This window comes from Vipera ursinii, assembly GCF_947247035.1.
Source record: "Vipera ursinii genome assembly, chromosome: 11".
Lineage (NCBI taxonomy): Eukaryota > Metazoa > Chordata > Lepidosauria > Squamata > Viperidae > Vipera > Vipera ursinii.
In genome coordinates this window covers 4,003,029-4,017,451 of record NC_139524.1, presented here as the reverse complement: position 1 = coordinate 4,017,451, position 14,423 = coordinate 4,003,029, and the positions used below count along the sequence as shown (strand labels likewise).

The following is a 14,423-nucleotide window of genomic DNA, read 5'->3' as shown; positions in this document are numbered from 1 at the left end:
ACGGGGAATCCTCTGGGATGCACTGTCAACTGTCCAGTTCGCATTTGCAGGAAAAGAAACTCCTGGGACACGGTTTTACCAAGAATATAATACTTTACTGAAAATTTACATTGGCACAGAAGAAGCGAAACCAGCTCTGATTTTTCATCAAGAAAGCTTACTTAAATAGATTCCCACGTCCCCCACTCCTCACCCACTGGGTATTCACATTGTCCAATAGTAATACTTCTTCTTGTTATGGGAAAGGTCCACTTCTCCATCCAGCACTTGTGTTAGTGATGTGGGTGTTCTTGCAGGCTCTCAAAGACGCCTCGGGTGCCTAGATACCATCCCTCCCACCTTTGCATTCTATTCCCCAATCTCTCCTCTGCCTTTTGTCAAGCTATGAGACAGGGAGAAAATGCAGGTGAATCAGTCCTGACATGCACAACCTCCCTCTTCACTGACTGGCCCATCTCGTGGCTGGGCTAAGAGGCTGGCATTCCTGGCACTTCGACTGTCCATTTAACGATCATGGTTTCTTTAAATGTCTTGACTTTGCTCTGCACAAATTAAGATAGATTTTATTCTGCATTTAATGTTGTGCTTCTGATATGTAAACATGGCTCCCTTAAGAAACATCTGTGCTGCTCGCCTCGGAGGAAGCCTGAGGCGGCCACTGACAACCACCCCCCCTCCCCAATTCTCGCTCACGGGACGGACGTCGTGGGACGATGGAACCTCCTCTGCGAAGGAGCTCTGCCTCCAATGGCAGGCGTGGCATATTCAGGGCCCACCCTCGGCTGCCTCGGCTTGGACAAATGTGGTCCACGGGCCACAGACCACATCCTGCACTCTGAGACTCCTCTCCACGAAGTAGCAAACTCTCCTTGGCTGGTCAGAGGTGGCCGCATCCTGGTGCCCCAACTGGCCATATTTCCCTAGTAGGGACGAAAGCAACCGTTGGCCCCACAAAGCCCGAGGCCGCAGACCTCCAGCCCCACAAGCGCTTTACCTACCCCAGCCCCAGGTGTAGAGGTGTCCGGTGCCTGAAATGGAAACGAGCAGGGTTAAGGCAGGGGTCGGCAACCTTGGCTCTTTTATGACTCGCGGACTTCAACTCCCAGAATTCCCGAGCCAGCATAGCTGGCTCGGGAATTCTGGGAGTTGAAGTCCGCGAGTCATAAAAGAGCCAAGGTTGCCGACCCCTGGGTTAAGGGATGCAATGGGGGAGGGGGCAGGGAGAGGTTGAAGAAAGCCTGCAAGTTGTGAGCCGCTGCCCGACCATCTTCCCTGCTTTGTGGGGGACGGAACCCGCGACCCCTTCGCCCTCGCCGGCCGCTGCCTGCCCGCCTTCCTTCCCACTCCAGGAAGGACCCCTTACCCGTCACGGCGGCCGTGTGTCGGGACCCGCAGCTAACCCGCCGCAACTCGGCCTCCTCGGGCAGGTCCAGCAGGGCGGGGAAGGGCTGCACGGAGACGAAGGGCGCTGCCTCGTCCGCGGCCTCCGGCCCGTCGCTGCCCGGGGAGACGCTGCGCTGGCCAAGGGGGCGATTCCGCGGGGCCGCGTCGGCCTCCTGGCTGGCTGCTGCTGCTGCTCCGCTGCCGGCGGACATTTTGCAGGGCAGCCCGAGCTGGCCGGCCTCGTTCCAGCCCCACAAATAGAGATCGCCCGCATCTGGGGAGGGGAGGGCAGGGGAGGGGTGAGTCGCCGTCGCGGAGGGGGTCTCTCGCCCTCGCCCGCCCGGGAGGGGCTGCCTCACCGCTGACGGCCGCCGAGTGCCAGCCGCCCGCCGCCGCCTCCGCCACGGCCAAGCCCTGCAGCGCCTCCACCGCCCGCGGCTCCCGCACGCTCTCCAGGTCGCCGTGCCCGAGCTGCCCGTGCCTGCCGGAGAGGGAAGGGCGCTCGGTCCCGCTCCGTCTGCGGCGCCCCGTCCGAACACCCGCCTGCCCGCCCGCCCGGGCTCACCTGCCGCCGCCCCAGGAGAAGAGCGTCCCGCCGGCGGCCAGCAGCAGCGCGTGCTCCAGGCCCAGCAGCAGCCGGCGCGCCGGGAGGGCGGCGGGCAGCGCGGTGAAGAAGGGCGGCCGGGGGGCCACGTAGCCGCCGGGCACCAGCGGCAGCTCTGCGGAGCGAAGGGCGGGTCAGCGCGGAGGGGTCGAGGGCGCGGCCGCCCCCCTCCTCGTCCAGCCCGCCCGCCGCCGCCGCCCACCTGCCGCCGCCGCCTCCTCGGCCCGCAGCTCCCGCCGCCAAAGCGGCCGCCCGTCCAGGAGGGCGTCGGTCCCCGCGGCGGCGGCGGGCCAGGCTTCCAGCGCGTCCTCCCGCAGCAGCAGCAGGTGCGTCTCGGAGGGCAGCGCGTCCAGGCAGTCCCGCGGCAGCGCCGCCGCCACCGCGCCCTGCAGCCGCACCCGGCCCGCCCCGGCCCCGCCGCCCGCCGCCACCACCGCCGCCAAGCTCCAGCTGGGCCTCACGCGGCGCACCGGACCCTCCGCCCACAGCGGCTCCGGCGGGCCGCCCTCGCCTCCCCAGCGGAAGCCGAAGCAGAACCAGCCGCTCCCCGCGCCCGCTCCGGGCCCGGCCGCCCTTCCTCCGGCAGGCATCGGCTCGGCGGGCGGGCGCTTCTTCGCTGGGAGGCCGCGAGGAGCCGCCCGGAATCGGCAGCCTCCGCCCTGGCTGAGCCGAGCGGCCCGGATCGCTGCCTCCCCCGCCCCGCAGCCCGGCGGGCAAGTGACGGTCGCTGCCGCCGCCCCGCGGAGAATGGCGGGCAGGCCCGGAAGCCGCGGGGTGGGGCCTGCGCTCGGACGGCGTCTTCTCGGGCTTTGGAAGTGGCGCCACCGGCTCCCCGGCAGGCTGCGAGTTGGGGATCCGAGCGGCTCCATGGGAGGGAAGCGCGATTCCCCCTTAGAGGCAGCGTCCTTTTTATTTATTTATTTTTCGGACTTATATGCCGCCCTATCTCCCGAAGGACTCAGGGCGGCTAACAATAAGACAATAATACAAATGTGTTTTTTTTTAAAAAAAAAATCCTCTCCCGGGGCCACATGGAGCTCCTTTACAAATGCTGCCCTTTCAAACACTGAATGTACCAGACGCGGGAAGAGGTTTCTTTTGTTTTTATTTATGCAACGTGTCCCATTGTTCCCTGCAGGGCTGTCTCCCAGAGTGTACAAAACGCGGAAAGTGCAAGAGAGAAGAACGGTTGTGTAGCAGCAAAGAGAGGGGCTGAGGCTCCGCAGGGGGAGCGCAGGCTGAAGGAACAGCCCAGGCAAAGGATTTCCTGGGGAGGGGGGAGCTGTTCCAGCCCTCCCCCCCAAGAGCTCCTGCTTTGCCAGGCCCCAGCAGTCAGTAGTGCCCCACCAGGCCCAGCCCAACGCGTGTGGCGAGGCGCAGCAGAGGTGCTTCCGAGGAGAGGGCGCGCACGGCACGAGGGCCTCACTCCCTGACAGCAGCGTTGGGCTTAATCAAGCCGTAAGAGACGGCCTGAGCCAGGCACTCCTGGGCCACCTGGGCCACCTGGGGCTTGTCCTCCGCCCTGGTCGCCACGGACAAGATCTCCAGCATCTCACTCTCCATCAGCTTGGTGGCCACCTCCCGGTCGGCTGCCATCATGTTTCTCACCACTGCCACACCACGGTGCTGAAGCTCTGTGCAGGGGCTGAGCAGCAGAGACTGCAGGATTTCCAGCCAGTCCGTGGTCTGGGGAGAAGCACCAAGAGGCATGTGGCAGGCATGCCAGACCCTGCCCTTGCCACCCGCCAGATGCCCCACCAGGCAACAACCCTGCTTCCAGAGCTGGCAGCGTCCCTTGGAAAGCAGGCCTGGGGCAGAGGGATCACGCCCCTAACCCTACCCAGCCTCTCAGAGCAAGGCACACCCCTCAGGTGTAGGTGTAGGTGCCCGTACATTTCTGCAAGGTGGGGGGGGCTGTCTCAAGCAAACTTACCAGTTGGGAAATCTGGACACCGATCTGTGGCAGCAGTGAGGTCAAGACTGCCAATGTCCCAGAAGCTGCCCGACGAAGCCTCTCATCTTCCTCCCCACAGTACAAAACCAGCAGTTTCAGACGATCGCTGCCTTTGGCCAGAAACAGCTCCGCCACCTGTACAAAAGATGAGCGGCTGTCAGGCCTGAGGGGCCGCTGCCCGCCCACCAACCGCCAGCCTGCTTCTAGTTGCTCACCTGGGGGCTCAGGGCCAGGTTGCACATGCACTCCGTGGCCGCCAGACGAATCATCTCGTGCTCCTCAAACATGTAGCCTTCAATCATGGGCACGGCCTTTTCCTTCACAATCTTCTGCCTGCAGGAGGCACGGGGAAAAGTAGCCACAAAAGCCATGACCAGATCCCAAAGGATCCCACCCACCCCAAACCCAAACGGGCCTCACCTGAGCCTCTCACTGGTCCCAGCCAGGTTGGTGAGCGCCATCAGCCCCTCAAAATTCTGCAGGCCGGAACGAGTCAGGTGCAGGAGGCTGACCAGGGGCCGAACCACCTCGCAGACCTGCAGAAGAAAAACGGCCAGCTCAGCCAGGAGCCCTGCCCTGCTCACGGGAGAGGAGGACTCGGGGACAGCTGCCTCCCAGGCCCACCGGTGCTCGCCGACACAGACCCGCTCTCCAGGAAAGGCCATCTCCGGAGCCGTCGTGATGGCGATCTTGGCCAGAGCCTGCGCGGCCTTGCTTTGCCCCACTTCAGTCCCCTCAAGAGCCAGAGGGATGAGCGCCTGTTGGGTGACAGGGAAGGGGGAAAGAGACTGGTCAGCCCGAGGCCCTCGTTGGGAAAAGCAAGAGAAGGAAGGGGGAGGGGATACTGACCTTCCCTCCTCCAGCAGCTACCACAGCCCCACGGTTCTCCGGGTTATCCACTACGGCCAGAAAAACCCTGTATGTAGCACAGCAAAACAGGCGAGCGGGGTGTGTGTCAGAGCCAGGTTCAAGCGCATACCCTCCCAGCAGTAGAGAGAGGCAAACGAATAGGAGCCCTTGTCTCTACCCTGCCCTGTTACGTCACAGTCCGAATCACTGGGCTAAGACACACAGGATCCAGAAACCCTGGAGAGCAACTTCAGGCGGAGGTGACGTGGCCTCCTCTGGGATGCCTTCAGCTGGATTCCTGCACGAAGCAGGACTGTAAGCTTAAATGCCGTTTTCCAACATTTGGGACTCTTTAGTTTAACTGAGGAGCCTGGAGGGGCCAAAAAACAGCAACTGCAGAGAATCGGTTGTATTTTTCATCCCTAGTGTCTCTGTTGGGGCCTGACACACACACACACAGACACACACAAAACGAAGACCATTCAACTAATGTTTTCCTGTCTCGGGAATCATAATGCTAGTTTGCTCCAATAAGCCGCAGGGAGAAAAAGATGCTTCAGACCCTTTTCCTGGAAGGACTATGGAGGTGCATAGAGCCCGTGGACTGCTGATTTTTCAAGTGTCTCCTGCAGCGCTTTCCCCTCCCTTCCTTTGTCCAAGTATGCACCTTAGAGGAACCACTGCCAGGCAAGGCCAGCAGCCAAACGGGAAGCTGTCTCTCTCAGGCATGTTCAATCAAGGGAGCGTTAACCAATGTCTCTCGAGCTGTAAGTCACCTTTGCCCTACGGCAGGAGAGCCCCCCCCCCCGAGACTCATGCCATACACTGAGCAACTCCTCCCCGCTGCCAGCCCCACCTGCCTGCTCCAGGTTTATTCGCCTCTGGACCCCAGGCCAAGCCGCGGAGCCTCACCTGGAAATCAGCTCCCGACAGGCAGGGCTTAAAGAAGGGCTCTCGTTCTTGACCATGCAAACAAGTGCCGAAACCACACCAGCCGCCAGGAGCTTCTGCACACGCCTGTGGACGAACTCTGGCTTATCCTAGAAGAGGAGGCGAGTGAAGGCACACAGCCGGGGGAGCCCTTTGCGGGAACCTCCATTGCACCTCTGCCTCCCCCCCTCTAAGATGCACGGCCCCTTCCCTCCCGCAGGGCTTTCGCCTCCGCTCTTCCATCTCCCCGGGTGTCTGTCCTTCTCACCTTCGGGTGCTTCTCCGGGATGTGCTGCTTAGCGTATTTAGCGAGCTCCACCATCTGCGGGTCAGGTTCCTCAAAGTCATAGCTGCTGGTACAGTTGACCAGCGTCGAGGCCACTGCAAATACGCAGCTCCGATTCTCTGACTAGGATGGAAGCAAGCAGCAGAGAGAGGGGAGGTTTGTTCGGCAGCCCTTTGAGTTCACCAATCAGCATCTGTCCCACTTGCAGATATCCTGGAATTCTGGAGTTGGATAAATGATCCGCTTGAGGCAGAGTGTTCCAAGAATCAAAACCTGAGCATCCCTGGAGACAGCTGTCTTCCTCCACTGGACAGAAACAGCCCGTCTCCCTCGGGGTGATTGGGTCAACTGTCACACTTGTCTTATCACTAGGACAGATCTTCCAACATTCAAGCAGAATCTTGCCTTCCCCCTGAACCACCAATCAATGTGCTGCACAACAATCTTTTCTTCAAAGTGCTATTCTTTTATTGCAGACAAGTGTGCAATGCAGCCATTCCGGATACTGACATGGCACTTTTTCAAGCACGGGGGCAGATCCAGATTTGAGCACCGACTCCACCCAACCTGAAGCACATTCTCACACGCAGCAAGAAAAAAGCAGGACAAAGAGGGAAGTAGACGCTGCAACAAACCCAGACGCCTACATCTAGACCAGCGTTTCCCAACCTTAGGAACTTGAAGATGCGTGGACTTCAACTCCCAGAATTCCCCAGCCAGCTATGCTGGCTGGGGAATTCTGGGAGTTGAAGTCCACGCATCTTCAAGTTCCTAAGGTTGGGAAACGCTGATCTAGACCAAGAGCCTCATCACAGGCCCAACGAGAACACACAGCATCAGAGGCACCTTCCCATGTTGCTCCTCCAATGTGAGACATGCCATCATTTGCTAGGAATGCCCCTCTGGATTCTTCATACAACCAAGAGGACAGCTCTGCAGAAAAGCGTCAATGGACATGTTTGACATCAGAACTCAAAACCAGGACTAAGTAACAGCAGAGCCTTTCAACTTTCCAGGAACCTCCATAGCAGATTTCAAAGTGACTCGTTTAGAAAAGCAGGACCGCCAAGTGCGGAAAAGGGCTTCAGACAATCTCAGAAGGTTTCAACAAATACAATGGGGTTTTAAACAACTGAGGAGGCACTCGGTCTGACATGTCATTTCCACCTGTCAGACCAACCATCTTCCTCTTACCATTCCCCCCCCCCGCACTTCGCTCCAATTTAACCTCACACCAGTGCAGCTACTCTGTGCATCTGATGAAGTGAACTGTAACTCGTAAAAGCTTATGTCTTTCTAAAAGTTGTTGATCAGAAAAGATGCAGTTTTTTGCCATCGCAGACTAGCACAGCTCTCCATGCCAAGAGGTGGGAACCCTGTTGACTTTGCTTGTAAAAGTCAGCAAAAGGTCACAAACAGCAGCCATGTGACCACAGGATGCTGTGATGTCTGGACCTCCAAGGACCATTTGCAAGTCGCATTCATTCAGACCCAACACAAACCTGACCAGTTGCTGAATGAGTGGTTAAGCAAGGACCACCCATATTAGAATATGGTTGATGGGATAGTTTCCTCTCCATCTTGTTCAACTCCCAAAGAAGCTCTACCTGGGCCAGCTGGAACAGAGCCTGCAGAGCTGCGTGGTCCTCCATAAGTTCTTCCTTGACATCTGCGTCCAAGGTAAGGAATGCCAAGCCTTCTGCTGCCCAATGGCGGGTGCCAGCATCAAGAGTCTCGTTGCACAACCATCTGGATGTGGGACAAGGGGACACCAAGGCAGGGAGCATTAGAATTTCACTCTAACCATTAGTAAAAAGAGCTCAGACGTGCAAAGTCGACAGCAATCATGAAATACCAGATCCAGTCCATATTGTAACCACATCAGATCTGCTCAGGCTGTTAGCATGCATAAAACATGTCACCCCTGGATTACACTCACCCCTGGATATCCAGCACGTTTACAAATGGGAAAGCAGCAAGCAATGCTTAATGCCTTCTCCCCAAAAGGGTACCAGACCAGGTGGAACTGAAGGTGCGAGAGTCTTTAGGGTGGAGCACCTCTCACAGCCAAGGAAGGGCCACACTCACTTGCAGCACTGCTTGGCCAGTTTCAAGGTGGAGCCTTCGGCAAACTGTTTCATGCTGAAGTCTGTGCCCCCTGCCGAGCCCAATTTACAAAGGCCCTGAAAACACAGGCAACAATCCATCGCACAACTGGCACTGGGCAGGTGTCACTTACCAAAGGCCTTGTCCCAAGCAAGCAAGGGAGAGAAAGGAGTTGTATCTGAACAAGCCGCCTCCCTCCCTCCCTGTCACCCAGCCTAATCCAGAACAAGCTGCACCTACTCACCACCAGAGCCCGGATGCGAATGCTGTCACGCTCGCTGTGCTTGTAAATCTCCTTGAGCAGCGTCACACCGTTTGCAGTGATGAAGGAGGCACGTTTGGCCTTGTCAGCTGCGTGGATCAGGGCCTCCACAGCCACAAGTTGGTGAGCCACCTGGGATGAGGCACACAATGCCAGAATGTTCTCCATGATGCCATTCAGCTCCAGCACCTGGTTCCCGGCCTCCGAAGGGCCTTGCAGGAGACAGCTCACTGTCTGGATGGCCCTGAGTTTCCCAGGCATGCCATGGTCCTGGAACAAACCCCTGGAAAGGGAGAGCACGCACCGGTATCAGCAAAGAGACTAAACGCGAAACTACTATGTGAATATTGAATGTATATTATAGGAAGAAACTAACAACTGAAGCAGCTCCTACCTCTCTCACTCGTGAGGCCTCTGCCATGAAACACTCACCAACAGAAGCTGGCAAAGCCAAGAGAGAGACAACCAGCCCAACATTCATTGCTAAGAGGCGACAGTGTCAAACAGCAGATCTCTCCAAAGGGCTGCATTTACAGACTTGCAGACCTACCGGACGTATTCCTCACAGAGGCGATGGAAATTCTCTCTCTCGCCATCACACTTCAAGTCGTCATAAAGCTTGCTCAGCAGCACGGCCACCGTCATGGGGGTGTTCTCTGTCACAGGCAGGCCTCCAGGACTGTGGGGTACTGTGCTCCCGACCTCCAGGATCTCTTTGAGACCTGCAAAGAACCGTGGCTGACTAAAACGGAGGAGGAGCCAAGAATAGAAAAGTTGCTGCCCGGAGAGTCGTGCTCACCATGATCAATGACCCAAAGGGTCAAAGAGTTGTTGGAGGCCTGCAGCGACTTTGGGGCTATTGCGCTGATCAGCAAGTTGAGGATGCTGTCGCGACCGTAGCAAGAGATGCCTGCTCGAGTGAGAGCCTCCAACAGCCATCTAAGGAGCAGCTTCAGCTCTCTGGTTGAGTCTGCAGCAAGAAGCACCAGTTAGAGGGGTAAACGACACCCCCACTGATACTTGTCAGCTATCGCCACTTATAGCACACAAGTGAGCAAAGGCATAACTTGACTTAGCATAACGTTGTTCTCCTGCAAAACGTCTAAGATGCTTTATCCAAGCTGAATGTGAATAAAAACATAAATATGAGATGTCTAAAAGCACAATAATGATTAGAAACACACACACACACCCAGGTACATGCAGCAAAAATTGAAAAGGCAGGCCAGGCTGTATTAATGTTGCAAAGCTGGGAAATATGCAACTTAGATTTCTGGCCCTTCCTGGTATGAGAGTCTTGATCTAGAGCAGACATGTCAAACTCGCAACGTCACGTGATGTTGCGTGACGTATCGGGACTGTTTTGCCATTGACAGCAATGGGGTGGGCACGGCTTCGGCGTGATGCATCCGGCCCATGGGCCGGCAGTTTGACATCCCTGATCTAGAGCACCCTGTACAGGTAATCCCTGAGTTCCACGCATTCACTTAGCGCCTGTTGGAAGTTACGTGATAAGCTCCCCCTAGTGTTTACGAGCAAGTCCTAAAATTACGAACCAGTTTCTTTGCCTTTGAGGAAGGAGAATCCATGGAAGCTCCTGGGTGCCGTAATATTGCGCCAGTTCAGGCAGTTCAGGCACTTTTGCAGAAAGTGGGTGCCTGAACTCTCGTGAAATCACAGAGCCTAGAAACTTTCATTCTCAGAGCAAAAAGTGTTTGCGGTGCTTGTCTCCTGCCCCTTCCCAACTCCTTTCTGCCACCACTGGAACACTTTTTGCCTGAACCGAGACCTGGCAGAAACTGGAAGTGTTGTCTGTGTGCAAATGGGGTGCTTGGAAACTGAACGATTCGCTCCGTTTCCAATTGCCCCATTTGCACGCAGGCAAAACTTCCGGTTTCTGGGCGAAAAATTTATGAGCACCTATGAGACGCTTGGAAACAGCAATTCACTCTGTTTCCAAGCGCCCCACAGGCATTGAAACACTTTTCACCCGACACTGGAAAGTTGGTCTGTGTGCAAACAGGGCACCTGGAAATGGAGCAAATCGCTCTGTTTCCAAGTGCCCCATTTGCACGCAGACGAAGCTTCCGGTCACCGTCAGGCTTGTCAGGGTGAAAACTGTTTGAGCGCCTATGGGGCGCTTGAAAACAGAGCGAGTTCCATTTCCTGAACATTTCCTAGACACCCCATAGGTGCTGAAACACTTTTTGCTCAGACGGAGACTGGAAGCTTCGTCTGCATACAAATGGGGTGGTTGGGAATGGAGCGAATCGCTCCTTTTCCAAGCATCCCATAGGCGCTCAAATACTCTTCGCCTGGACGGAGACCTGACAGTGACTGGAGGCTTCATCTGCAAAAGAGGATGGGTGCCTGAACTCATGTGAGGAGGCACCCAGGAGCTTCCATCGACTCTCCTCTCCCTCAAAGGCAAAGAAACAACGGCAAAGAGGAGACAGAGCTTTGCAAGGTGAGTCCGGTGCAGCAGGAATGGAGGGGGAAGCATGAGGTATCTTAGTGGGTCGGGGAGGCCTTGGGGGCCTGCTCCATCACTAGCCCCCCCCCAGCCTTCCCCACCCTGACATACCCAATGTGCACTTAACGAACCACGGATTCAAATAGCAAATGCGTGGGCGAAAAGCAGGGAGTGATCTCATTCAAGGTACAAGATTCACTCCTTCCAATCCTCAAGCTGCAACTGGGATGGGCAGGCTCCATTGCATTCGTAACTCGAGGACTACCTGTAATCCATCCAGACTTAAGACAGCATCATGAAAATGTGTCTCTGACCATCCTTCTCCTAAGCAGTACAGGCAGCGATGCGACCCCTACAACTTCAGAAAGGCAGCTGGAGACTCACCTGATGTCAAAACATTGTCTTTGTGCAGCACTTCTTTCTGCAGGCCCTGCCTGAGGGTCTCAAACATGACCTGCAACAGGTTATAGGCAGCCAGCGAAAGATGTTCATCCTCCCTCTCGAGCACAGCAAAGAGACGTTGAGGCCCCAGGTCTCTCAGAATCACCACTGTCTGTAAGAAAGTACCCAGCTTTGAGACAGCGGAAGGACCTATAGACCTGTTTTACCTATCATCTTCTTTGAGAACCAGCTGCTCCTCTGAAATTCAAGTCTAACTAGAATGGCTCTTGAGGCAGGCACTGCTTCTCTAAGTCCTAGAGAAGTAAAGTCTTGGGATCCAAGATCAGAGTTCAGCCACGCTGGTGTCCATTCCAATATGGCAAGGAATCACCAAGATTCTGTGAGCAACCCAAATCCAAAACTATTTCCCAGAACTGAGCTGCAGAACGACGTGATCTTGCTCTTTACCAAGCCCCTTTTCTAGGTCACAAAACCAGAGGCAAAAAGGAGTCTGGTTAGCACAGATGCTTTCACGAGTTCCTAGCTCTGTGCAGTAGGTGTTTCAGGAAAGACCCCCCCCAATATGCTAATTATTTGGTTAGATACTCCAAGAGAAGGTTAAGTGCTGTTAGCAGTCAGGAGGTAAACCATGTGAGTCCCCAGCTCTGAAAAAAGTCATCTTGCAGCAGCCCTTACTCGAGAACAGTGACCACGGCAGAGGCCAGTGAAGGTCCGCAAGGCTGCTATCATCATATCCAAACGGCCTGTGTCCAACAGCTGCAGCAGTAAGCACACTCCATCATTCTGGAAAATTTTCTCGGCACCTGGCTCCTCTCGAGCCAGCACTATCAAGTTCTGAGCTGCCTGGTCAGAGAAAGAACAAGTGTTTTTAACTACCTGAACTTTCCCTGTTCATTTTGATTTATATTGCATTGGGAAATCCTGACCCATCAGATGCCACCTCTTGCTACACACCAGCAAGAGCAGACCTACGAGCCTAAGCCCCTACACTGGGCTTCACGCCCCACACACATAAATCCAAGCCAGAGAAACCATTAACTAACAAAATTTAAAGTCTGGTACTATTTCAAACCAGGAAAGGCTGCTATAGATCCTTTGGGGGAGTGAGTGAAGGAAGATGGGGTTTGGGGCCAAGCCTCAAAACTTATGACCCATTATCATGAGACTGCATGCTCATTTACCCACTGACTGCCCCTGCCTCCTCTATACCCACAAGATTATTATTTCCATTTGTGGCACAATATTCAAGTGAAAGACCAGCTAAAGGGATGGAATATCTGCTAAGCTGCACGAACATGCTTGTACAAGTCTGCACTGCTTCTACACTCTTCCCAGCCTACCTATCGCTTCAAACTGCAAACTTCTGAGACTGTCAGAACAAGAAGTTCATGAGATGCAGCACACTTCGCCCATTCCATGGCCCAGGTGCATCCTAACCCCCCCCCCCATTTCTTGACCCATACCTTTTGCTTCTTGTCCTCATCCTTTTCCTCGTTGTTCAGCAGCAGCTTAAACATGGCTTCTACTTTTGAGTCAGTGCAGGTCATGACTTTCATCTGAGACCGAGAGGAAGAGACAGGCCAGCTCAGAGCCTGGCCTGGAAGAAGCCCAAGAGCGTCGGCCCATCCCCAAAGCCTCTCGGGACGGCGGGAGCGGAGGGAGCCCGGCGCCTACCTGCTCCTGGGCGCTGCTGCCAAGGTCGCGCAGAGCCTCCTGGAAGGCCTTGTTCTTGGGCTCCAAGCGCACACACCGCTGCAGGTCCGAGGCGGCCCGGTCGAGGCGGCCCAGGCCCCGGAGGGCCTGGCTGCGGCGGAAGAGGCTCTTCACGTCGTGCCCGTCCAGCTCCAGAGCTGCGCGAGACCAAAAGGGAGGCGTTTCGGTGGCGGCGGCGGCGGCGGCGGCGCGGGGGGAGCGGGCGCGCGCGGGGTTGCAGCGGGCCGCTCACCTCGGGAGGCGTCCGCTTCGGCTTGCGCGTAGTCCTCCTGCGAAGGGAAGGCGGGAGACGGGAGACCGGGGAAGACGCGCCCCCACCCTCCCCCACCCCACCGGCCCGCCCCGCCCCACCGCGCCCCCCGGCGCCCCGGCTCACCAGCTTCAGGTGGCAGGCGGCGCGGTTGCGGAAGAGGAGGGCGCGCTGGGAGGCCGCCTCGTCCCCGGCCTCGGGTGCGGCCAGGCCCAGCGCGCGCGCGTAGGCGGCCAGCGCCTCCGCGTAGCGGCCGGCCTGGAAATGCTCGTTGCCCTCCCGGCGCATCGCCGCCATCGCCGCGGCCGCCATGGCGCATCGAGTGGGCGTCAGGCGGACGCGACGGGCGGCGCTTCCGGGGGCGGGGCCTGCGCGGGGCACGTGACGGCGCTCCTTCCGGCGGCGCGGCGGCGGCGGCGGCAGAAGAAGTGCAGCAGGTCGGCGGCGGCCAGCGCCAGGACGAGCCCGCCGTAGAGCCCCACGGCCAGCAGCGGCAGCAGCAGCAGCAGCGGGCTCCTGCGGCGGGACGGAGCGGCGTCAAGCCCGGCGGCTGGGCGGGCCTCCCGACCCCCTCCCCGGCCCGCTCGCCCGCCCGGCCTCACCGGGGCCCCGCCGGGAGGGCGGCCGAGGCGTTGGCGCTGCGGGGACGGTCGGGCCGCGGGCAGCAGGACTTGAGGGCGCCGCTCCCGCCGGGCTGGCAGCAGTAGGCGTCGGCCGGGCCGTCGGACAGGCGCGGGCAGAAGAAGGCGGCGTGGAGGCGCCCGTCCGCGCCCGAGTAGCCCTCGCAGAGATGCGCGTCGGCGGCGGCGTCGCTCAGCTCGGACGAGCCCCGGCGAGAAGCTGCGAGCGGCGCCTGGAAGGAGCCGGCGCCTGGCCGGAGGAAGGCCGGCTGCAGCAGCAGCAGCAGCAGCAACCAGAGCGGCATCTTCCCCGCGGCGCCCAGGCGGAGGCAGCCCGGACTGGAGGGGAAGGCAGCGAAACCGCGCTCACCGACCTGCTGCCACATCCATTAGCAGGCGCCTCCCCTGCCATTAGGCCCTGCTGCTTTTAGCCCCGGCCTAAGTGGGGACTCTGCCAGGCTGGCGGCGGGGAAGATCCATTAAGGAAAGGATTCTGCTAATGGGGGTCCTGAACTGGCCTGGCTGCTCCAGAGGTTTGGAGAAAGACGGATGAATGCGATGCCATTTGATGAAGGTCTTGGCTCACGTAGC

General features: G+C 57.8%; 2 protein-coding genes across 3 annotated transcripts; both read right to left on the bottom strand.

The window, feature by feature from the left end:
* Window positions 1-73: 73 nt before the first annotated feature.
* Window positions 74-2,856, bottom strand: RCCD1 (RCC1 domain containing 1; the record flags this gene model as incomplete). Its single annotated transcript, XM_083371734.1, has 6 exons — window positions 74-920; window positions 999-1,028; window positions 1,364-1,657; window positions 1,743-1,864; window positions 1,949-2,102; window positions 2,190-2,856. 6 exons carry the CDS (start codon window positions 2,854-2,856, stop codon window positions 766-768), a joined length of 1,422 nt encoding a protein of 473 aa, XP_083227860.1. The 3' UTR covers window positions 74-765.
* Window positions 2,857-3,075: 219 nt separating this feature from the next.
* On the bottom strand, window positions 3,076-13,535 carry UNC45A (unc-45 myosin chaperone A). 2 transcript variants are annotated; one of them, XM_083371230.1, is made up of 19 exons: window positions 13,339-13,535; window positions 13,195-13,231; window positions 12,924-13,099; window positions 12,713-12,805; window positions 11,925-12,092; window positions 11,232-11,400; window positions 9,174-9,344; window positions 8,925-9,096; window positions 8,357-8,657; window positions 8,095-8,189; window positions 7,614-7,755; window positions 5,989-6,129; window positions 5,703-5,830; window positions 4,791-4,857; window positions 4,586-4,699; window positions 4,362-4,477; window positions 4,157-4,274; window positions 3,921-4,076; window positions 3,076-3,673 (listed from the first exon to the last, which is right to left on the bottom strand). In XM_083371230.1, the coding sequence occupies exons 1-19, from the start codon at window positions 13,522-13,524 to the stop codon at window positions 3,410-3,412; spliced, it is 2,814 nt and encodes a 937-aa protein (XP_083227356.1). In that variant the 5' UTR covers window positions 13,525-13,535; the 3' UTR covers window positions 3,076-3,409. The 2 variants fall into 2 exon arrangements, with proteins under 2 accessions (XP_083227356.1, XP_083227355.1); XM_083371229.1 differs by having other exon boundaries at window positions 4,362-4,699.
* Between the last annotated feature and the right edge of the window lie 888 nt (window positions 13,536-14,423).